General features: G+C 39.4%; 1 protein-coding gene across 2 annotated transcripts in view; it reads right to left on the minus strand.

Moving 5' to 3' along the window:
- Positions 1-2,642: 2,642 nt before the first annotated feature.
- LOC111234370 (connector enhancer of kinase suppressor of ras 2-like) overlaps positions 2,643-25,435 on the minus strand; it is a 29,986-nt gene continuing 7,193 nt past the window's right edge. The window contains exons 4-22 of one of the 2 annotated variants that reach the window (XM_022762423.1): positions 24,195-24,282; positions 22,919-22,960; positions 22,704-22,823; positions 20,025-20,084; positions 19,782-19,850; positions 16,417-16,563; positions 14,730-14,848; positions 13,183-13,385; positions 12,909-12,998; positions 11,815-12,005; positions 11,671-11,719; positions 11,373-11,551; positions 11,216-11,289; positions 9,717-9,788; positions 9,436-9,503; positions 7,963-8,063; positions 7,404-7,884; positions 4,017-4,216; positions 2,643-3,926 (exon numbers count right to left, since the gene is read on the minus strand). In XM_022762423.1, the coding sequence (XP_022618144.1) occupies positions 3,879-3,926; positions 4,017-4,216; positions 7,404-7,884; positions 7,963-8,063; positions 9,436-9,503; positions 9,717-9,788; positions 11,216-11,289; positions 11,373-11,551; positions 11,671-11,719; positions 11,815-12,005; positions 12,909-12,998; positions 13,183-13,385; positions 14,730-14,848; positions 16,417-16,563; positions 19,782-19,850; positions 20,025-20,084; positions 22,704-22,823; positions 22,919-22,960; positions 24,195-24,282 (2,401 nt within the window). In that variant the 3' untranslated portion in view covers positions 2,643-3,878. Of the gene's footprint in view, positions 3,927-4,016; positions 4,217-7,403; positions 7,885-7,962; positions 8,064-9,435; positions 9,504-9,716; positions 9,789-11,215; positions 11,290-11,372; positions 11,552-11,670; positions 11,720-11,814; positions 12,006-12,908; positions 12,999-13,182; positions 13,386-14,729; positions 14,864-16,416; positions 16,564-19,781; positions 19,851-20,024; positions 20,085-22,703; positions 22,824-22,918; positions 22,961-24,194; positions 24,283-25,435 lie in introns of both variants that reach the window. The other variant, XM_022762422.1, reaches the window with a different exon arrangement.

Here is a 25,435-nt window from a genome sequence, read left to right on the forward strand (position 1 = left end):
GTTCATGACTCTGTATCCTGGGATTACTGAATATCATAAATGTTACATTTAGTGAAGAAAAAAAAATCACAAAGCCAACAATGAAGTGGAAATCAATTCAAAATGAAACTACCTTATAAATAATGTAGCATTCTGCTATACTTTCCTCTGAGGCTATTATCCACATCTGTTCTGGTGCAAAAAAATACTATAGACACTTATAATGCATGAGGTCCATTTTGCCATATATGAGTGTAGTTACTGGTGTTAGACTGAGTGTGATTTTTGTAGTAAAATCTTAAGCAACTATCCTCTTCATCCAAAAAGGCCTAAAAACAATTACCATTCACTAATAAGTGATGTTTGTTTCTCCCTCTCATTAATTACAGTTGATCAAACACAGCAGATGACTTAAAAGCATCACTCAGTAAAGAGCTTGTAGGGGCAAAACATTATCTTCTGGGTACAGCACTTTCGGGAATATTATCAACAACAAAATAAAAAAAATTAAATAAACATTTTAAGCGTAACATGAACATTGTGATTAAAAAATTATTCATCAGAATCTCACTATTGTTTTCTGGTCTCCAACTCACCCCATTAAGGTGAAAAATACAAGTATTTAAACTCTTGAAGACCGAGACATTTGTACAGATTACTGATGGTAAAGATAATGCAGCACAGTTTGCTGTCACCAACTGATTGGTCCTCGAGGAGTGTGCCTGTGAACCCACGGCTTTGCTGCAGTGGGGGAAGAGGCCAGATGAAAGGCTTTGCTGCCCTCTTGTGGTGATAAGACGAGCCATTTATCCAGCTATATCAGTGTACCTTGCAACAGACTTTCCATGGATCTCAACATGTTTGCTATGTATGCCCTATGTGTCATGGAGGGCATGACAAGCCGGGAAGTATGTACAAACAAAGGGAACTAAGGAGATGTTTCTATTCATAATTCTGTGCTGTACCTGATGAGTTGTTTTTCACAAAAGTCACTGCAGGCTTGGTGGGGCCGGGAAGCAGGTCAAAGAGCTAAACAGTGGGCAGGGAGAAGGAACAGACAGTGGGTAAGTCACAACATATGACTATCTTTACTACTGCTAAGTCTCTTAGAAAGACTGTTTATCTAACTGCAAGATGAGAAGTTTAATTATCTGTTAACAGGACACCTTCAAAGACTGTGTAGCATAACAGGTCATATTTGAATTTCTTGGTTAGCGTCTCCAACTCAGGAATGCCAGGTCTCTTGTTGCTTGGCGGGCTTACAACAGGAGACAGTCTCTCATTGAGTGGGACACCTGTAGGGGTTTCTTCAGGACAGGTGCGTTTTGTGTCTTGAGGTCTCTTTGAGGCCTGTTGAATCACGGAGGGTGATGTGGGTTTGCTGGATCTGGATGCTTGAACAGAGGAGGTTTTGTCACCGACACTCCTTCCTAAATGTGAAGCTATGGTAATCTTAGTTTAACATCAAGACTGAACACAGGGGGAAACAGATAGTCTGGCTCTGTCCAAAGGTTATCTGTGCAAAAATACTTTAATATGCAAACGTTATAAATAAATAATGAGTGACAGTATAAATGCTACATTAGGGTTTTATAGGAGTTCACAGCTTTTTATTGGCTGGGCACAGTAACGTCCTGGAGTCTTGCTACTGTGTGGTTGCCAGGTATCTACTGGAGAATCCTGGCCAAGAAATAATCCAATGCATAACCCACTGTAAAACCACAACTTGTCATTTTTCAATTTGGTTTTTGTACAAATTAAACAAATAAGATATAATTAAAAGAAAAAAAAAGGAAAAGTCAACCAGCTCCTGGCTGTGGCTTCTGATTTAACAGGCATCTTCCCATCTAATGCTCAGCAAGAAAGCAAATCATTTGCATATTTTACATAATGGTGACCGATTCCTTCAAAATCTCTAAGAGCTAAATGCAGGCAACTGGACTTTGTCCAGGTTCTCGAAGATATTTCACCTCTCATTCGAAAGATTTCTTAAGTTAACTTTTTATTTGAGGAACCCTTTATATATCTGTCATCAAATCTTCCACTGTGTCGGTGGGAGTGCTCTCTGTGTTCTCTGACAACTTGTCCCCAGCCTCTTTAAGTTTAGCATTCAGTCAGGTCCTCTGTTTGCACTCGGCTGAAACAGACATTACAAAGGTTAAGTGGACAAATGCACAGAGATGTTATAGGTGTTATATGTGTTTATATGTGTATAAGGATATAATACAGTTTGCATGAACTAAACTAGAATAGACCAATAATAGACTGCTATGCAACTTTTAGGGAGGAATCAAGCACAACATGAACACAGTAACGTATTCTTCACTTAAACAATCCTGGCAAAGCTGATAAGAAAAGTATTAAAAATTAAAAAAAAATTAAAACATAGGCATGGCCTGCACCTGAATGTTACCTTCCACTTACTTGTTGTAAAGCATAGTGTGATCTGCATGTCTTCATGGCTGGACTCCTGCCGCTCTCAACGGCTTCTATGTTTATTCTATGTTAAAAATATGAGATTCCCCTTTGTTGTGCATACTTACACTGCAGATAGGGCACCAGCCTCCTGTGTTGATCCCCCTCTGTGTAATTCTGTTAATTATAACTTACCATATCCTGTAAGAAGGCCTTAGGCTTTTTATATACCAAGTTTCTGTGTTTTATGTTGTGTATGTGCATATTATTATCATCCTCTGAGTAAACCTTGTTGGGCTGCCTGGAGTTATGTCTAAAAATAGTCATTTAAATGTGATTATGAGAAAAAAAACATTTAACAATGGGTCTAATGTGTGCCCATGCCATACTTTATTTAATAAAAAAGTAATGTAGCTACAATATGGCACACCTCAGGAATGTCAGTCAATTTCAAATGGCATGGTAATAATGTGTTTTAGTTATACAAAGCATGCTTGTACATTAAACACTTAATAAATACAATTTTTCTTCTTTTTGTTGTGAACACTTAAAAAAATCAACTTTTCTGTGGTAAATTGTAAAATAAGTCTTAAAAAGACAATGTGGTAGAGGGGTGGACACCAGGATTCTCTGGACCAAACACACTTAGAAATACAAAACTGTTTTACAAACAATCAGGTAGACAGCATGCATACAAAAATAGACAACTATTCTGATCATTCCTTAAGTAATTTACAATACTAGTTCATTATTGCCAAGCATTATATTTTTGTGCTCCTGTTTTGAGGAATAGCTTGCTTTCTATATCTTCCCTTGTCTCTCTCTGAAAAGTACAATGTACATTCACAATCACTGAGGCACAGCACTTGATTTACAATTTTATACTGTAAGTACCCCAAAACGTTGTTGTTGTAGTAATGTAATGTTCAATATGTATATATATGTTTAACACCCTGTACACTCAGAACATACTCATTAATCATACACACATGCATAACAAAATTTTGTGTACATCCAAAATAGCTTTGCTTTTAATTCCCCCATCAAACCTTACTGGGCAGCTGTACACAACTCCAGCATGATGTTGAAAACGATTCACCAGAAGCGAAGGGGGGCGGCCATGCATGTGAGCGATGAATTACAAAGCTTTCCATCAAGTCCTCGATGCAGACACAAAGTGCTTATTTGCTGTTCAGAAACCCTGTGACTCTACAAGTTACTTTATCGAGCCAGACATCTTTTTTGCCTTTTTTGAGAGCCGTCATCTTTAAGAGAGTGAGATCGGGCGAAGAGGGACACCATGTCTTTGTGCTCCCACACAGCAAGTGAGGTTGAACGAGCAGTAGAAGGAGAGGAGATGGAGAGCCGAGCAGGGAAATTATGGTTTTTGGTGCCTTTTATCTCCAGCAAGGGGATGCCAGCTGTGTGAGGCACAGGCAGAGGCAATACGGTCAAGGTTTTATCAACACACTGATTCTCTCAGGCTACCCTAAAAAACCCAACGACCGGTTTGTGTCTTGAAGAGGGACATTCTGCAAAGAAATGAAAGTACTAATTAGTTAACTAATTGGCAAATACAATACATATGGAAAAATATAAATGCTCAAAACACATTGTTATACCTTCAATGAGCTATGGAGGATCCGGAGGCGATGAAGTTTGTCATTTAGCAGGGGGTCATTAACTCGGCGGACAAATGAGCGCTTATACTCCAGGCGGCTGGCTGATCTGTGGTCAGCCGAGGAGGACAGACTTGTCTGCTCCAGAGCCCGGTACAAATCCCCAAGAGAGTCTGCCTGCATCCTGCAGTCTCGTCCATGGCCTGACAAGAAGGACAAGCAATAATTGACAAGATTTTACAGTAAACTAAACTCAAGGATGAGGATTACTTTTTTACAGCAGAATACAAGTAAACACCAGGGAGAAGAGGTGACCAAGAATCTGATGGTCAGTCTGGCTGAGCTCCAGAGATCCTGCATGAAGCTGGAGAAACTTCCAGAGGGATAACCATCACTGCAGCACTCCATAAATCTGGGCTTTATGGCAGTGTGGCCAGACAGAAGTCCCTCCTCAGTAAAAGTTTGCAATAAAGCTCCTAAAGGTCTCTGACTGCGAGGAACAAGAGTCTCTGGTTTGATACAACCATTCATTCAATTTCAATCATTAGTGGGTATTGATGAGGAAAAAAACATTTTTGGATTTTAGCATAAGGCTGCAGAATTGAAGGGGGTCACTTTCCAAATGCACTGTACATTTGCTATTTTTTTTAAACTGAATAAACACACTTCAAATACTTTAGTGATGAATCTGTCACCGAAGCTAATAAATAATAATAATAAAAAGCTAGTATATGGGCTGAAATATGTGTCACTAAAAACACTAGATTTTTTTATTCAGATTCAGTTTTTCAATGCAGTTAATCAAGTTAAACTATACAACTTCAAATTATGTGCTTTAAATTCGTTCATTTTTTTAATGCAATTTTTCAAATATAAAGGATTCAAATAAAGTTTCTAGTGACACATATTTCTTCCCATAGTCAGTGGCTGGTGAAGGGACTCAAAAGTACAGCAAAGTCACTGGATTAACACTAGAGTAACAAGAACATTTTTTCTGGAAAAACATGTTGCTGCTGAGTTTTTCATGCCAGGAGCACCACAAAAATAACAAAAAAACTTTTTCAACCCTGGGGCAGTTTTATTGATTTGAAGGCCAGAGGCAAAGGTTGAGATGAAGATCTGTCTGTATGTTGCATACAGTAGTTGGAGGAAGTATCCAGATCATTTACTTAAGTAAAAACACTAATACCATGCTGTATAAATACACCTTTACAGCGTGCAGCTAATTTTTAACAATTTTATACAAGACTGCAATTATTGATTATTTTTATTATAGATTAATCTTCTGATTATTTTCTCAAATTTTTGATTTACTGTTTGGTTTGTGAAAATACTCATCATAGTTACCAAGAACCAAAGTGACACCTTCACATAACATGTTTTATCATGTTTTAACATGTTTATGATTTATTATGTTTTGCTTAATAGTTCATTTTCTGTTGATCAGCTAATCGATGAATCGACTGTTTTTTTCAGTGTTCATTTTATATAGTATACTGTTTAATCTATAAAAATGAAATTTCAACAATTTTATAAGTTCTTCATATGTAAAGAAACTAGTAACTACAGTTGTCAAATAACTGTAATGGAATAAAAAGTACTTGAACCTTTGGTTTACCTCTAGTGTAAAATCTCAACATACTGTAATATAAAAGTTCTTAAAACAAATTAAACTGTAATTGTAATAAATAACTATTTTAAACATTAAATTTAAAGGATTTTAGAAATGAAATTTTTTTGTGTTTTAGTTATGGAAACCATCCATTGTTCCTCCTGTTGTTCGTGTTCCATGTCACACTGTTATATATCAAAGTAATGTGAATCTTCTCTTGTTTACTCAGATAATATAGATATTTATATAGATATTAGATAGATATAATCTTCTTCGCAGACTCCAATGGTACACATTTGTGTTCTTTTTATATCATTCTGTGTTATGTTTTCTTTATGGTATTTTCTTCAGGATGAGCAATAAGGGAAAAACACAGCTCATATATCATTCTAATAAACTACCAGGACCCCTCTTCTCTCCTGTTTACATACACTGCCCCCTGTTGGCATGATACTAACATTACACTTGAGTGCTGAATCTGTTAGTCGTCACACTATTTTGTGTTTTAGAAGCAGGGTGGCACGTTCTGAAGCTTTGGGGCTGTGCTTTGAAATGTATCATGCTTTATTTGCCGCCTGTTTTGTGTTTGTGTCTCATCTTTACAGGCAGTGGTGGAGAGAGTGAACGGTAGAGCAATGGATAAATGAGGACAAGGAGAGAGGACCCTTGGGCGTGTTACTTTATTCTGTTCAGAATTCAACATTAACACGGGCTGAAAGGATTGCTCCTCGCTTCACCATCCAAACCGTGCCAAGAGGCACAATAACATCTCGATCGGGCAAGAGAGAGAGAGAAAGAGAAAGAGTGAGCCTGAGTGTATGAGTGAGAGAGAGAGTGGACTGCCAAGATACATCAGAATCAAATAAGACACAAAATTTCCTCTCACTTAGTCAAGTGCCCTGGAGGTCTTTGAGGGGCAGCAAATGGGCTGGCTTCAAATCCAATCCAATAAAGCAATAATAGCCAGTATTCAACCTCTGACATTTGCTGGCTCTGGCTGTCTGTTAGCAGCTTTAATAAAATAACTGACGACAAATAAGTGCACTTGCTCAGCACTATGCAGATGAAAAGCCTGACCTACAAATAACAGTTAGCAGAAAAGGTCCTTACATCAAGACAAGTCAGGATGAGCTCAGAGATATTTTTCAGTGTGATACCTTGATCTTCTCTAATGGTTTACTCAGTACTTCCCAGCCCTGCTAAAGTTTCCATTCATCAACATTTCCTGCCATGTTTCAGATGTTCCTCATTTGAACTGATTTTAAACTGGACGTCATTTAACACTAATGATAAAATACTTTTTCATACAAGACCTAATGATCCTGGAAAAGCAGTACAGTACTTTGAGCAATCTATTTTGACTTCTTGCTAATTAATTTTCACACAGTCTCAATGGCAGCACCTGCTGTTAAGGTGCTATATGTAACACAGGTTGCTGCGAAGCATGTCTTGTGCATGCAGTTTATATTAAATATCAGTTCATTTGTAAATGTGAATGGTTGCAACCAATAATTATTTTTTTATCATTTTTCTGTTGGTCATTTTTTTGCAATTAATGGACGTGTCCTGTAGTTAAAAAGTGGTGAAAAATGTCCATTATATTTTCCTAAGGTGACCACATTGATGGATGACTGAAATGTATAATTGACAATCAAAATTGTTGTGAATTAATTTTCTGTTGATCAGCTAATTGATCAGTTGGCTGATTGTTTTAGCTCTAACATAATGCAATATATTCTCAAACTTACAATTTAAAATGTAGTGTATGTAAGTCTGACCTGTGTCTCTGGCCCGGTCCAGATGGTAGTGCTGGGTCTCTCTTGGATCCGATACAGCGGCGGTGGCGGCAAGGATAGCGTGGAGCCCACTGTCCCTGGGTAGCGTGAAACTGCGGGGTTTTCCTCCTGCCTCTGAATCGATACTGGCTCTGAGGGGCAGAGGCAGGGCTCTGTATTGTTCTTGCAGCAGGCTGCGTGGTGCAGGCAGGGTGGACTGCCTGCGGTACTCCATTGCCAGTTGGTCTCTGTCCTCAGGTAGCAGGGATTCCTCCACAGGAAATGTCTGGAGGTAATGCATCCTGGTGCTGCTCTCCATCTGCTCCTGCCAAGAGTTTCGATGGCTGCTCGTCTTCTGCCCAGGGGAGATGCTGTGGTTGCTTCCCTCCTGAGGCTCAGAGTGGAACTCTTCATGAGAAGAACGGGACTGGAATGTGTCAGAGGAGGAGAGATGGCCACGTTTTGGTTCCAAGTATGGACTCACCTACATACAAATAGACAGTTAGAAAGTAACATAGGATGATATCTACTAGATCTATTCATCTAGGGCTGGCAGACTTACTGAGGATGCTCTGGGATAGGTGTCATAAGGTGGTGGCGGACTGTCCTGTTTTGGCATCGAGGGCATCTCCATGTCCTCGTGATCACTCTCACTCCAGTAATCTGTCAACAACAGATTGTGTCACATTTTATTTCTATAAGCAGAGCAAAATCAAATGCAGTAGAAAGGACTACGAGAGTATAGTTCAGATGTTTATAGCTGGTACAAATCATAAACACATCAAATTAATGATTGAAATTGATGTTGAATTGCTGTGTCAAGGCAGAATGATCAACCCCGCCCGTGGATGAATGTCCTGAAAGGTTCAGCTGCAGTGTCGGTGTAATGTAGGTGTGACGCAGATAAGTCCAGGTCTGAGTACTGTTGAGGGTGAGGATGAATCTAAGATGCAAGAACTTCCTATTAAGTCTCCTGGAGGTGTTAAGGGTCTAATTTAGCAACTTGTGTGTGAAGGTAGAAGCCCCCTCTACATAAAACCAGTGACAAACCTGCTCTCACCCGCCCACCTTTGCTAGGTTTCTACATAGGCTCCTCTGAATAGCTCAGGGGTATGGGGGGGGGGGGTCTATTTCCTGTCCATATGTAAGAAGCCAAAGACCACCAGTATATGAAAATAAAAAGTATGCCTTCTGCCCCTAAAATAAGCATTTCTATACAGCACAAAACAGAGAAGCTTGAATAAGAGGGGAAACTGCAGAGAGGTGTTAAAGCCTCTGCTGCTGATCTAGAAATAAGATCTGTATATTGAGTTCTCTACATGAGGTTTCACCAGGTTATTGTGTCAAATCACACAATACAATCCAAGGTTATAATTTAAGCAGTTAAATTCCATATTTATTTCCTTATAACCCCTTCCAACTTTGACAGTCAACTACCAGCAAACTAGAAGTCCAAAAAAGAGTAAGATCTTATCTATAAATGGAGGTTCAAGACAAAAAGTAGCTTGCCAACTCTTCACTTTAAAGCAAGTCTGCAAAACTAAAGCTGAAACATGCGCACACTTAATATGCTAACCAGCTACAGACATGATATTAAATATCCACAGCAATTTGGTCCTATACCAGATTTATTATTCATGTGTCAATCATTATTTAAACAGCAGTGCTTTCTAGAGACATATTAAGCGGTAAAGTGTAATTGGCAGATTTATTTTGTTGGTTGGGTGTTAAAATGAAGCCTGTAGCTCTGAGCTGCCAGTTTGGAGGTATCAGATGGAGCTGAAGGTGCACATACAATGTAATGGAAAATCACTTCTGTGAACCTGTGAGAGTAAATTAAAACCTCACCAAATGGAGACAAGGTAAAATAATTATCCATGCATTAGTCATTACCTATTTATATGTGATTCCTCCATCTAAAAGTAACAGCGTGATGTCTCACTGCTTAATCTCAACATTTTTATATAACTGTTGACCAGCAGCCTGTAACAGAATCTTTTGCAGCACCGTGAACAGAGTCTGTGACTAATCTCACCTTGTTCCTGCCGAATTTTCTCCTGCTCGGAGTAGCCAGCCACTGCCATACTGAGACGACTCAGCCACCTGTGTGGGAGAATAACAGCCATGACATGACGCAAAGCAGTCTCACATCTAATAAAACATCCTGTGCTTGTGTGTGTGTGTGTGTGTGTGTGTGTATGTGTGTGTGTGTACAAAACTGCTAAGTTTCAAGGTGGACTTTCCCACAGGGGGTTTAAATGTAGCTGCAGATGTGAGAGCGTTTACAGCATGACTATCACAACCTCATTAACTTACCGGGACATGTCGTCTACGTTTTCCGCTGCAAAGTAGAAGGTCTTTATCTTCGGATGGCAAGCCTTGAAAGCACTGAAAGGGAACCAAGGGTATATTTAATGAAATGCAAACCGAGCGCAGGGACATATAGCGCACGTTAACATATGAATGCAGACGACTGCCAAGATTAACTGGCACATGATTACACATACTCTAATCCAGACTGACACAAAACAGCAAGACTTTGCATCATAAGATAAATGCCTCTGTTTATTTTTGGCAAGTTTAAGACAAGTATACACAATAAAATAACATAATGTCCTCATGATCAAAAACCCTGAATTCACTGGCATTTAACCCAATAGTGAATAATAAACCCATCAATAAATAGGTTATAACAGCTATATGCCACCAAGTATATACAGTATACTGTATACAGTAGCACATGATTAATATTTGAACCTTACTGAACTGTCTATTTGGGATTTACAAGCACTTCCTTTGGTTACTTTTTACTATCTTACTTACCTCTTCCTTACGTTTTACTTGAAGCTTTAAAAGCATAATGATTACGCTCACGTTTTTATCTTATGGTAATTTATTGAAAGATCTTTATCTTTTGTTTTTTCCTTAAAAACTCACATCTGCTCACTTTAACTCAACCTTGAGGCTGCTACAGTGCAGCCAGGGAAGGTAGTTGTGCACCATTTTTCCCATGTGGTCTGAGTCGTCTGTCTCTTTCTTAAGTGGCAAAGGGATTTGTGCCAAATTGTGATTCTTTCAACATAAAAAACTCAGCTGTGCAAGTAAACTGCTTTCACAAGTTAAATGCCTCACTCTTTGATTCACCTCTCCATCTTTCTAAACTCTCTCCATCACTAAAGGCATCAGCACACATTCTGGCGCTGCAGGATCCAACACTCATTATTACTATCATTATCATAATTATTGTTATTATTATTATTGTTGATGATAATGGCATGACCTAGGGGCATTACTATTATTATTTTCATTATAACAATCAACAATCAACAGTATAAACAGCTGTTTCTGGTCTCTCTCTCTTCTTTCTCTCCCTTTAGCCCTATGCAAATAAAATTGGAATTGAATTGAATTCACAGCTGCTTCTTATTCTTCAACTCAGATTTAAATTTATATAAAATTCTATACATAAAGCCATTAATAAATGCATCTGCTGTCCTCCTGTCTGCTTACTTAAATGTTTTTGTTTGTGAGTCAGGCATCCTCCTCTGTAAATTGTCTGTTTTGCATAATCAGTCGCCTAAGATATTAAATATATCTGCCAAGAACCAATTTACACAAGTTTATCTCAGCTCCGACAATACACTCGCAGGATTTTATCTTCATAGGTATCATGAAGTCTATGCTGTTAGCTCTGTGAATTTTATTGTATGTAAGATTTTTGTGTCTAGTTTTGTCTAATTTTGAGGCTAAATAGAAAAGCAATGCAAATCTATGAAATTTGATGTTTGGTGTCCAGATGAAAAATTGTTACTCACAACTTCCTTCTGCACTCAGTGGCACGATCAATCTTGAACTCTGGGAGACTGACAAAGCCCTCTGCCTTCTCATCCTGTGACAAGCCAAAGGAGAGTGAAAATCAAAGCACCACATGATGAATAAAATCAAAAATAAAGTCAAAATGATCTTAATCACCTCCTCATTCATGTACCAGTACAGGCACGTGTCTTTCAGGATGAACCAGTACTTCTTCCACTTCTGCGAAAAATATGTTTTAGCGTCCTTTTTTTTCCACAGCCAGCCCTCGCAGTCCCCCTGACCCAAGTCCCTGCAGGAAATCCGTCGCTTACTGATTGAAGACATGGGGCTTTCAGCTGCAGTCGCCAGCAGGGGAACAAAACAGACAAGGGGGTCTTCGTGAAAAACCTGCTCATCTTTGAGTCTGAGTACAAATGAGTGCTCAAGTACAAACTCCTTAAACCACTGCTCCTACCTTTACTCTTCTTCTTTGATCTTGACAGCAGTGAGGATCGCTCAAACACCTGTGATGGAAACAAACAAAACAGAGTGATGACATGCCAGTGCTGGTACAGGCTCCTACTTCTAAAAAACAAATTCACAGACACAAGGGACTGACATGGTAGAGGGACGCAGAGTCAGAGCTGGATGTGGACAGGGAGACTTCCATCTGGAGGGCAGGGACCAGCGTGTAATGGGTGGGGCTCCCTCCTCGCTCAGTCTTCCTCCTGTTCTGACTCAGGCTGCGTCCCAGCAGGAAGTCCTCTCCTGGAGTTTTATCCTCACTTGCAAAACGCAGTAAGGAATTCTCTGCAAAGACACAACAGAGGCAAACTCATTAAGTGCAGCACAGACTTTATGAAATGAATTTATACTTTTATATATAATTTTAAAACGAAATGCTCTGATCTGCATCATAAGATGCGACGCCATTTAAGTAACCTAAAGACGTAGCTGAATTTTCTATCTTTTACCACATATTAGTTGCTAGAATAGTTTATGTCACAAAACGGACAACACTTTGTCTGTGTAATCTACCGTAAAATCAATGAGCTGCCTGTGATCAGTGGATGCTGACATTTCAAAAGACTTCAACTACAGTATTTGAAAGGCATTAAAAAAATCTACAGAGGAAGGCTGTTGTCAGGCAGGAAGGCCGCAAAATTTCCAAACACTGTCTCTTGTAGATAAATATAGCAGCATCACTTTTTTTGAAAAGCCCAGAGGAGCAACGTATCAGCACCATCCCCTGAGGAAACAAACACATCACTCAAGCTTGTCTTTGAGACTGAAATAAAGCAATGCAGTCTCCTCCCACTCCATTTACCACCTAGCTCAACATTCACTGACAACATGTGAAAATCTCAGGAAAATGTATTTCTACCGTTGCCAAAGCAACAGTGTACTTTTTATATCCAAACACGGGGAAATGGCAAAACTGAGAACAAGAAAGAGAGAAACAGGGAAAGAGGGATGAAGGGAAAAGTGATAGATTATGAACATAAGGAGGAGAGAGAGGCAGGACCTGATATCCAGCATGTTATGAGTTTTGACAGGCCAGCTCATCCTTCTACTTTTTGGCTCAGAGATCTGAGAGGGTGAGGATATAATGAGATATCCACCCACTCACCTCGGCTCCCTCTGTCCCTCTCTGTCCTCCTTCTTTCTGTGCCTCCCTTTCTTTCTCTCCCTCTCCCACTGCCTCCCACTCACCTCTCCGGCTCTCTCTCTTCAACTTGGCCAGGTCTTCGTTGTCTCCCACCCAGTTGTATTCCACTGGCATTGAGATGGGCCTGAGCCTGCCTGGAGCACAGGGAACGTCAATATTACACAGCTGCCCACACACACACACACACACACACACACATATCAAACAGCCGCAGACATCTCAGAAATGTACAGACGTCACATTCACAGGGCATTGAGCTATTGGCTCTCACAATTACAGCAGTGAGTCCTCAGAGGGGGAGGGGGGCTGAGGTCTTACCATAGGTGGGAGTGCTCCCCCTGCGCACTGATGACACCTCTTGGTTCTGGTCATACTCGTAACAGTACAGTATGGCATCCTCCTCCACCAGAGGAAATCGCCGCCGACACTCCTGGTCTAGGTAGGAGTTTGGTGATTCAGATCCCTCTGCGACATGGATGTCCGATTGCAGATCGTCACCTGGCAGATTTCCCTTGTCATCTCTGCCGTAATGGAAAGTAGGAATTAATTTTAAAATCACTTATGATCCGGACTATCATAATAGAGCAAACAAAGCAATGGCACTATCATAATGTACCGCAGGGTGAAAACTTAACATCTTTATCACGTAAGCTGTAAAAATAGAATTAAAAAAAGTTTTTAGTTGAAAGGGTAAGACTAGCGCTGTTCTATATATTTGTTCTTGTCAACAAATCCTGTGAAAAGACCAAAACCAACAATGTGTTAGTCCATATATCAATACTTTCTCATTTCTCAAGCCTCTCTGCAGCTCTCAGCCCCAAGCTAATTCGTTCCTACTTAAGATTTTTTTTTAATATATATATATATATATATAAATTATCTCCTAAAACAGTTGGGCACTTTAGTTTTCAGCAAACATTATTCAGACAGGGGCAAATGGTGCATTTGTTTTGGACTGATTTCAGCTTCAAATGAATACAGATTTGTAGAAGTGACAGATTTGTAAAATGTATTGACTCAAAATTAAGTACAGAGTCAGTGTCCATGTTCATCTTTCACCCTGTGATTTTGGACAAAAATGGAGCTCTATGCCGCAGACCAATAATCAGGCTTTGGCAGTGGCCAACTTGTTAGTAGGATAATTTAATTGTTGGCTTGGTCTTTTAATGTCATTTGTTGACAGTAAGATTTAGTTTTAGTTTTAGGTCCCTTATTTTACAATTAGTGAAAAACTTACATTGCATGGATCTGTGTGGCTGCAATAAGGCAGAACGGTGCTGTGCACTAAATTTCAGCATCAGCATACTTACATGATATGCTTTACATAATGATGTATAGCACTGAATATCAAAAATTTGACCTGATAAAGGAGCTCAACAAAAAGTCTGTGGATAGCTAAAGTGAGCAGGATTCATCCTCTTGAGACAGTGTTTGTCTGTATAAAATTTCATGGCAATCCATCCAATAAATGTTGAGATTTCAGTCTGCACCAAAGTGGTGGACCGAGTTCACATTCACACATTAAAGGTTAGTGTCTATAGTTTATATTGTTTACATTCAGTGTTTCACAGGTAATTGCACTGTTTGTATCCATGAGGCCTGACAAATGTGATGAACAATTTAAATTGTGCATTGTTTACATCCATGTTTGTGTGTTACCACCACCGCAACATGAAAGTGGAAGCAGGAATTTGTATTAAGTTGCAAGTTGCATGTGTTCATTTGCATACAAAAAAGAACAAACAAAAATTATTGTTCCATAGTGCTACTAGTGGTCAAGGACCCCACAGCGTACCTTTAATATCTGGTAAAGCAAGCTTCTATGTGCTTTATGTGTGTGTGTGTGTGTGTGTGTGTGTGTTCACCTGGGTGTGTATGGCTCTGCCGGAGGTGGGGGTATGAAGAGGTCCTGCAGGGCACAGCTACTCCTCCTGGATGGAGTGCTTAAAGTGCTGGTGGGTGTGGCGACACTGCTGCCGGGGCTCTGGGGGAAGATTGGCTGTGTGTGAGCAATTGTGTGTGTATGTGTGAGTATGTGTGAAAGAGAGCGAGAGAGAGAGAGACACAGACAGACAGAGAGAAAGAAGGAGAGGAACAGTTACAGGGATTGACACATTTAAAATTTGGAGTTCACAGCAGTTCAGTCAGTTAGTCAGTCAGGGCCCACTCCTTCGGTTCAGACTGTGCTGCTGAACATCTCAACCGTGAAATGAGCAGTGTACTGTATGTTTCTGATGCTCCAGTTCTAACTGGTGCACACAAGAAGACAGGTTGGTGCGCAGTCGAGTCATCCATCTCATTCAGGTCAAGGAAAATCTGGTCACAGCCTACATAGACCCTTAAACACGGTTCGAGGAGATAGAATTGTCCTTGTTTATTTATCATATCTTTCTAACAAAATATGTAGGCGTTATATTTTTAATCACCCTCTTGTCACATTTATTATGTCAAAATAGGGGGCTGAAAAATGATCAACTTGAACATACAGAGAGATGTAATCCAATCACAAGATGTCTGTTTTGCAGTGATAAAACACGGACTGATTAAATGAGAAAGAACTGAAATGTTTTCAACAATAGAATATTAATTTCTCACTGCACAAACTATGCTAATATGTTACGTAACTCGCAGCTGACTAATATCAGAGATGTATTACCGGGAGATGTGCTCCATCATAAAACCATTATGCATGTCAGAGTTACTACAGGGCTTCCGCAGCACAATGTTCTTTTCAATATCTTAACAGCTTACCTTGACATGCTTAATTTTAGTCACATCTCAGAACAGGAAACATATTCTTTTTTTTTTCCTTTTTTTTGCCCTAAATAATGCCAGCAGGAGGGCAAATTTGATTTAGGTGGCGAAGAAGAATGTGAGAATGTGATGGGGGAGGAGGCTGAGCAGGACTGTGCTTCAGGGCCTCGGGGGGGAGAAAACATTTTCTCTGGCCTGGGACTCAAAGAAAGGCTGAGCTACTTTAATACACATCCCTCTCATTTCCACCCAGTCTGGCTCAGGCGCACGATCCTAATAATGTAATTGGTTTGGCCGAAGTAGGACAGCAGATGCCACTTAGAGCTGAAATGTGAACTTGTGAATGAATGGTGCTGGAACCTTAAACCAATTAGTCACAAGTTTTGGGACAAAAAAGAGGTGGACTGTGTAAAAGCAATACCTGGACAATGCAGTGCAATTCCCAGAGCTACAGTATAATGGCTCATAGCTCAAAATTATCTCTTTGAAAATGGTTTAACAGAAATTCAACATTATGAGTTTTACAATACTAAAGTCTTGTCTAATGCTCTAGTTTTGTTTGTTGAGCGTTTGCTATTGTAACATCCCATTTTCACTTTGTACTCTTCTATTTATTTTCTATTGGCCATTTATAGAATGACCTGGGATTTTGGTGTCTAGCATCAAAGGAGTCTGCGGAGTCTTATTTTTAACAAGAGCAGCGACAGAAGCACAAAGATACACACTTATAAATAACACGGAGGTCATATACACATAGAATCAGGCATGGACACAACATATCTGTGGCGGTCATCATACTTGCAGAGCCAACGGTTTCCATCTCATGTTTTTGAGCAGAGCAGGGGTTGAGGTAAGCGTGCTCTGCGGGCGCTTCTTCAGCGTCAGGGTGACACCTGCAGGGTCCCCACGCAACAAGTTCACCAAGTTCTTCAACTGCCAACCCACCTAACAAACAACAATAGCATGATAGGGGTTTTCCTCAACACACAACAGAAATTTGTCAGAAAGTAGGTTATGCCTGACCGTGGTGCTGCTGAGGTCATTATTTTAATGCTACATGTGGATCCTGATGGTTAGAACCTGAGGCACATCCCGCAGACTCTGAGGTTCATGTTGATGAGGATGTTAAATGCAAAGCTCTGGATGCCAAAGGGCATCTTACACACCCCCTGTGACATCAATCTGCGGCCGCTGTCGTGATGCGGTAAGCTCCAGTGTTGTGAGTTGTGAACAGCTGCATGCCTTGTAAATAGTCTTTAACCCAGTTTTGATGACATTTGGCACAAAGAACATCCCGCCCAGAGAAACACGGTCTGCTGCTGAACCAAATATGCCAGGTCCAGTTTTGGGAGAAAATATCCTCTCTTGCTTGGCTGACTCCACTGAATTTCAGTACATCTTGCGTATTCCATGCAGCATGAGAAACCGGGCATTTTTCAGGCTCTGACCTACCAATCATTTTGTACCTTTACATGTAATTTTTCACTTTGACAGCCTCTACACTAGAATTCTTCAGATAGAAAGTGTATTAAGTAAAGTGTACACGGACAGGCTGAAACAGACACAGAGTAAGGCCTGCTTTATTCCATGATAAAAAGTTTTGCTATTTCTGGCTAAAACAATCTGCTTGTTTACAGCAGTAAAACAGTGGATTTTTTAGTTTTTTTCTGCTTTAAGGTGTTTCTTACTTCTGGTATTCTGATAACACTCTCCATTTTTAAATTTACTGTCCTGCATGGAGCATTTTTTTTGTGTGAGAAGCCTTCCCCATTTACTGACCATTCCTGCAACAGAAATTCAATCTATCGTTGCTGCCTGGGGTTATTTATTTCTGACATGCTGTCTTCATTTTTTACGGCCTTCCAATCTTGCGCTCAAATAATTTTTCATTTCTTTATCTTATTATACACATGTTATAACTTTTTCAAAGCTTTTGCCTCAGAGGATTTTTCCTTCATTCATTTCCTTTGGTCAGTGTAAGTCTTCACATCCATGTTCAAGTCCAGTTAACACTGGTCTGTGTCTTACTGCTGGACTTCTCCCAGTTGTCCTAATTATAGATCATTGAACTGTTTCAAACATCTCCTCTGTCCTTGGTGGTATTTTTCTGAAATGATGTTTGTTCTACCGTCTCTCAAGCCTGAAGATTTTTTTTCTTGCTTTACTTTTAAGTACTTCTCCTCTGGTTTCTCATCCTCTTATGAGAAAAGATGGTGCAAGGAATCCTGGGCCACCAGACACATCTAGTGTTCAATGCAGCCATCACCTCATTTCTCCAGAGGTTTCTTCCTTTATTCTTTAACTATGGTGCATGCTGCATTAAAAGTATTAACAGTATTAAAGCTGGTTATGGCAGGCCTTGTGAGTGACAGCGCAGTTTTAGATCAGCAGACATGTCAGCTGAGTTTACAGATTGACATCACCTACTTAAGCTGTCAAACTCACTTGGCTGTTGCTCATTTCAGCAACAGCCGCAGCAGGACATCTTTCATTCACCTCCAACCTCTCCAGCATCGACCGTTGAACACTTGTGTGTCTCAGTTCCATACCACGTACTGATACTATACAGCAAATACAATATAATAATCTTTATACTGTTATCCAGCTAGTTTACAAGAAATTCATGTATTATGCTGTTCTGTACTAATATTACATGATATAAGAGATGCGCCAACAGATGTCAGTCAAGCTGCAACTTTGAAAATCGAACTGTAACTGAGAGTGAAATATTTTGTGAACAAAATAATAACATAAATCATGGCTTTTCTCCATTTAGGCCTTTCATTTCCAGGATCCTGGCATCGTGCATGCCTACTGAGCCATCATTAATGTTATTAATTACACCTGTGCTTTTCCTTCTATGACGTGTCAAAATGTCAGCTGTGAAAAAGGTCTGTGAGGACACAGTACATTTCTTTTTATTTCCCATGAGGAGCATGCACTGACACCTCCCTGCTCTCAACATCTTATAGCCTTTTAACTAGACTCTACAGTGAAAAGAACCAAGCTTGACAAGTCTGCTTTTGCACTTATTTTCTTTAAAAATGGCTGCATTCAGTGGGTGAGTTGACTGACTGAAATGAACCTGACTTAAACTATATAATTATCAAATGTCTTGCTGTTTCACACACAAGTAGCAATTATTTTAGACAAAGGGTGCTATATTTAAATTGTGCACCACAGGAAGTTTTTGCTTTCATTTCCATTGAATTTATACTATGCTATATACATTTCAGCAACAGGCAGGTTGTGCAGTTTTGTCTCACTGGCAAAACCTGTGAAAAGACAATTAGATTAGACCTCTGCTCAAGATGAACTTGCTATGCTGACAGTAATATAAGGTCTCCGGACTCCCATATTAAGATAAGAAGGGTAAACTTTGGGTGCCCTCGTGGCTCAGATGCTTAAGGCACCAAGCACGAATGGCAAAGTCTCCAGTTCGAGCTAAACTATGGACATTTGTTTTATGTCGTTCAACATCCCTCTTTCTCTTGTTTCCTTTTGTCCCTCTACTGTGTATCTCTGATAAAGGCGTACAAATGCCCCAAAAACAACAAAAAAGGAAGATGAAGATTTGAAGTTTTCTTGCTCTATCAGGTGCAATACAGCCAATTGGAGTGGTCAGGAGAGGTCTAATCAGGAAGTACAACATCTCTGTGGGTGCACCATGGGTGTCTAGGAACAGAAACCACACTGAAAATGGTGATTTTTTTGTATCTACAGTTTAAGGGCTCTAAGCAGATACCTCTGATCAACTGAAAAGTGCTCTTATTAGCATGAGATAAATGATTGACCCCATGATGCGCAAAGTAACATATTAATCCAGTCAGAGTAACATATCCACATCCTCAAAAAATACCTACAAGAGACATTACAGCTAGCCACTTACACAACAGCAGGTCCGGTGTGGTGCAGTGTGGATGTGCAGTGTAAGGGAGCTGCATACGCATGCACACCATACACACAATCTGAGGCTGGTGCTTCTTTGTGTACAAAACCAACATGTATGAATTGAACTACCAGATTTTATGAACCAACCCGAAAACCTGCAGCTGCCAAAGAACAATACATATGAAAATCATATGCTAATTCAGACAGCAAATACTGTAGGAGAAAACAGATAAAAAAAAAATAAGCCAGAGAGCAAAAAAATATGGTCTCACCACTGTCTGATGATTAACCTGAATGACTTCATCTCCAGCATGGATTTTCTTACAGCGGTCAGCCAGGGACTGATGGATAGACAGAGAGGCAGAGTCATTATCTGCTGTTCCATTTCACTGTCATGACAGAGATTACTGTGATACAACCATAAGTGACACACTTCACTCTACATATTATATTACAAGTGAATGAGCAGTGAGGCGAAGATCTACATATGTGGACACAAGGGGGTTTGTACTCACTCCCTCTGTCGTCCCGGTGATTACATGCAAACCATCATATGTTGATTTGATATACATGCCCTGTGGGAAGACAGTGGGAATATAAATTGACATTTACATTTTAAACATTAAACACACTACATCTCAGCTTCAGCAACACAGCCACTGGCAGAACAGACCAGGGTCAGAGCATATCTGCAAATCACATTTGTTTTAATCTGCTTGTTGTGCATTTATCTCACTTATTTTTTTTACCAGCAGTGAAAGATCTGAGTGTTTTTATGTTGAGCTTATATTTGCTTAATCAGAAAAAAAATGTTTAAATAACCTGGGGGAAGTCCTTAAATATCACATGGGTGTACTCTTCAAAGAGACCCAGCACAGTCTGAATTTATGTTATGAAGTGAGTCCCGCTCAAATGCTCCTACAAGCAGATTGAATCAAACATGGAGGATTATTTATCTGTAAATACTGTTTGTCTGTTGCAAAAGAAAAAGCTAAAACTCAAAGCTTCCACTAAGAGGGGTCTAAAGTGCACCACAAACACACATACGCATAAGCGCAAACAAACACACACCCAGACACGCATTCACACACAGACATGCATGAGTATCACACAGCCTCACACACGCACACACACACACACACACACACACACACACACACACACACAAATACACACAGATACACTAAAGCAGCACGCCAGTCTTCAAGATGAGTGTAAGAGGTTTATTTTTAGGCCACTTGGCCCACTGTTGTGTTCAGGTTTCGCTGAACGGTTGAGAGAACTTCCATGCCCCCTGCTCGCATTTGTGGGGGTGGGGCTCTTATTGTGGCCCCAAGCAGGGCGCTCGTGCCTGAGTGTAGGTCAGTGCGAAGATGGAGTCCAACTAAGTGCTGATGGACAAACAGTGGCAGCAAAAATAAGTGTCTTTTCAACTTAACCCAGTATCTACCGTTTGTCCCAAGAAGTAAGAGAATACACAGTTTGTTGTTGAATTGTAATTTGCACTTTTCAGCTGTTTGTATTTTGCTCATTTTAACATGCATAATATGCTCATTTCATGTTGCTTTTCATCAGCTGACTCATGTGCCCACCAGCTCAGCAAAACCCAGTTTTGGGACAGCTACAGTGACCTCCATATGATACTAGACAGCGTCCACAGTCTTTGTGTTTTACCTCAATCTCCCTCCAGAAACAACATACAGGTACTTTGGATAACCAGATGAAAACAGTTAACAGCAAGGACAGTGCAGCAACAAGGACAGTGTTTCTGGAAAGAGATGTTTCTGCATTTTTAATGCATTTTTCTCAATGCTGTGAGTACCTCAAATGCAGTTCAGTTCACCTGCATTGTACTGGGGTTAGGGCTGAAATCTCAGAGATGTAGGCCTATATCTACTGCACAATCATACCAAAACTGGCTGCATGGCGTGACACCCCAAGAGGCAAATTAGTAAATTTGGTTTTTATAATTTGAATCAACCAACCCTTTGACCCTTTGAGAAATTGTGCACTTGTGTCCTTTCTGGGTCCCAAAAAACCTACATAGGTGTATTATTTGAATCTAAGAGAATAAAATAACTGTTGTATTGCTATTTTTTTTAGCAAATTAGGCAACGTTAGTATCAGTGAGTGAGCAACTGAATTAACTTTTTTCACTGTGAGTGAGATACATGCTGCATGATAATTTACACATGCCATATTTGAATCAAACAGAAGTCAATATGCTACTATATGAATCATGCTGTTATGATTTCTTTAATTAGTAGGTTTCACCATCATCCAGCGTTATTAGTAGGTTGGTACTTTACTTTTTTGGGCACAGTAGCTTTTTCCTGCGTTCATTTCATCAAACCTGGAAAACAATTTAACATCTTGATATTTTAAGTTTATTAAACCATATTCAAGTATTATGAAACATATACTGAAGGCCTGTTCGTGTGCAGGTATCACATATGCTTCTTACAGATTGTTGTGTTTACCATAAAAGGGAGCAGTCTGTGCAGTGAGATTAAAAGTAATTAAAAGCTAACACAAACATTTTCTTTGCTCCACAGTAGCTACCCTGATATATCATATCTCAAGATGTCAGTCTCGATTATTCTGAGTTCATTAGCTACATAGTTACATTTGGGTGACCTTCACACTACACTTTACAGGCCATCAGTAATTAAAGTGGAAATTTCTTCATATTTTACTAAGTGTTCATTTTTATGCGGGAACTGTCAGAATATGTCAAAGAAACTGTGATAATTGTGGGTTAGCTATAGTTTCTAAGTACTTATAACAGCATCACCTATATTATGGCAGCTATTATATTAGCTTCTACACTTATAAGACAAAAAATGGGATATTTTTCCATCTTATAATTAATTTCAATATAGTTACCAGCACCGTTTTATCTGCTTTAACTTTAAGTTAATTACAGACTGATTGCTCAGTTATTGAACTACAGCCATTTCTTGTTACATCGATATTAACGGATGATTGTTTGGCTATTTCTTGCAATTACTATGTAATTAAGCAGCCTGTAATTTAGAGGTGATCTTCTGAAAGCAGTGATCTTCTGCCTTTGAAGCATATTTTTACTGACATATTTTTGAAGATAGCACATAGCATCTTCTCATGACATACCAGGTAGGATGACCAATGAGAATGAGTGTGGTTCTGTAAGACTGACTGAGGGTTTGTCTTACCAATCCTTCAGTGGATTTTATGTTGGCTAGCTGCACAACCTCCAAATGCGCAGCCTGGGACACCATGGGATCCGAGGACAGAGAGATAATGTGGTCACAAACTCCAGACAGAGTTTTACACTGGGGATGACATATGAAGGACGATTACAACCCTCAAGTGTCCACATCATAGCTTCATTTTCATTAGATACAGTAGAATAAAGTCAGCAACTCACCACATGCAGGATTTTGTTTTCTGTTTCGTACACAGAGCAGTCCTGAGGAACATTCAGAGAGCACTGTTACCTCAAGAGAACGTGTCAAAATGGAGTTATTATTGGTATTTCTGCTGTAGGTGGATGTAAGCAAAAAACCGAGCTGCTTGGCACCTATAACCCCCAACACTCCCACACAGACATGCACAAACACAAAACAAATGAATCATCAATGCGGAGGCATGTGTCTCTCTCGCTCTCTCACTCGCTCTCTCTCTATTTCTCCCTGCCAGTCTTCCTCTCTCAGCCTTAACTCTTACATTTTCGCCCTCTTTCGTACCCACTTTTAATTTTTCCCGCTTAAACTTTTCTCTTAACTCCATATAAACATCATCCTCCACAGTGACCATGCTAAAAGTTATTAAATATCACTCATTATTTACTGATCTGTCAGTGTTCCACAGATTGCGAGTGTCATCATTTATGGGGCTGCGTGCAAAGAGAAATAGACTGATATTAAAATCATTATAATCTGTGATAAGGTTCTAACATTTGATCTGGCCTGCATGTGTCTTTAGTTCTTAAAATATTTTTACATGTACTTCAACTGTAGCTGAATGTGTTGATGCTTTATATGACAGCATATTTAACAGGTGGACAGCAAGTCATTAAGTTTTTTTTATAGCCAAGTCCATCTTAAATACTTACATTTCTTCAAAGCACTGACTGTTATTATTTATTAAAGTGGCACATTGCTGTGCAGTGCATACACAGAATGAAGTTCATTTTCATGTCAGTGATTCACTGACCTGAAGTAGTAGTAGTAATATGAATATGTAAATGATGTTTTAACAGTTAAATGGATTGCAGAATTTTATTGTCTGTCTTTACTCCTGTTTGAATATGTATATGGATCCAATGTGTGCAAAAATAGGAGCTGTGTTACGGTATAACAGGCTCTAGACTGGATGTTTATACAAGGAATTAAGTGAGATGCTGCTTCAGTTTTTTCTGTATCAAGCGTAACACATTTTCTGAACGTCAGCTTTTAAAAACAGATGCACATATACTGTCTCTGTATCATGTGCAGATATTTCTAAAAATATTCATAAAAACAACTTTGGACCTTAGTGTATTTTACAACTGAGACAGGGTATGGTGCATTTTGGCATTGTCATGTGGGGTATGAGGTTACTCTTTTCTTGTGGAGGTATTTTGATCTAAAATGAAATTGAAATAAAAAAGTTTACAGGGCCTGAGCTGTATATTACAGTATTATATTATGGGATTTGTTTACCTGTTGTACAATTGTCGTGAGCTCAAGACAAAGCTGGATCACATTGTTTCGGGTCACAGAGTAATCTGCCACTGCAGCAAATGGAGACCTGAAAAAGAAGGAGCACCTGGAATGAACCATTAGATCATTCTTCCTTTGAGACTAAATCACTGCTAAATCTGTGGGAACAATTTCAAACACACAATCATGTACATCAGTGGACATACACGCACACACATATACACACACACACACACACACACACAGACACACACATTGTAATTATTTCATTTCAATCCATGTTTTCTACTGGACATGAAATCAGATTTTAGAGACTATAGTGCAATAGATTAATATACATACAGTATATGAAAACAGCATAATAGCAATAGCATAGAAATAGTATATGAATATCAAATATGAGAATATACTAGAATACATTAAAACACATTTTTCATTTTAATTTCCATCTTTAAAAGGTGTCAATCTAACAGGGCGTCGAGTGGCGCAGTGGGTCGAGCAGGCGCCCCACATGTAGAGGCTGCAGTCGGCCCCGGTTTGAATCCCACATCGGACGACCCTTTACTGCATGTCATTCCCCCTCTCTCTGCCTCCCCATTTCAATTTCAAGTGTCAATCTATGCTTTGTATTTTCAAATGAAAATGAAGAATAGACTATTGGACTGTAATTAGAATGAACGCTGTAAAATATGCCTGCCTCTATGAGAAAAGAAACAGCAAATCACTTTGTTATTTCTGTTGAATGTCGTCTGCTTTGAACTTCCAAACTCATCAAACACACACAGACACAAACAGACGCAAACACACACATTGGCACAATCCCACAGAGAAGCAAGGGATAAAGCAACATATAAATAGACTTGCTCAGTGCCTTTTTGCCCACCCTGTCAAAATCTACTTATATAAGGCCTTTACTCATCTTTTCTTGTCAGCTAATTGGTCATGGACATAACATAAAAAAAACAAAATAGGTCTGTATGTGGTAAGAATTGGAGTCTCCACAAAAGAACCAACGCATCGTGCCAGATAAACAAGATTGTCTCATCCTTTTTGAAGCCATTTTTGCTATATTTAATTTGCTGCATTACAGCAGCACAACCGGTGTGTTTTTTTTAACCAACGTAAAATGTAAAATGTAAAATTCAAATAGTCCATCACATCAACCCAGAGTTAACATATTTGCTTAAAAATCAAGTATGTATTTAAGATAAACTTCATATCAGTGTGTACATGAACTTGTA

Source organism: Seriola dumerili, unplaced genomic scaffold, assembly GCF_002260705.1.
Source record: "Seriola dumerili isolate Sdu_G_001 unplaced genomic scaffold, Sdu_1.0 BDQW01000449.1, whole genome shotgun sequence".
NCBI lineage: Eukaryota > Metazoa > Chordata > Actinopteri > Carangiformes > Carangidae > Seriola > Seriola dumerili.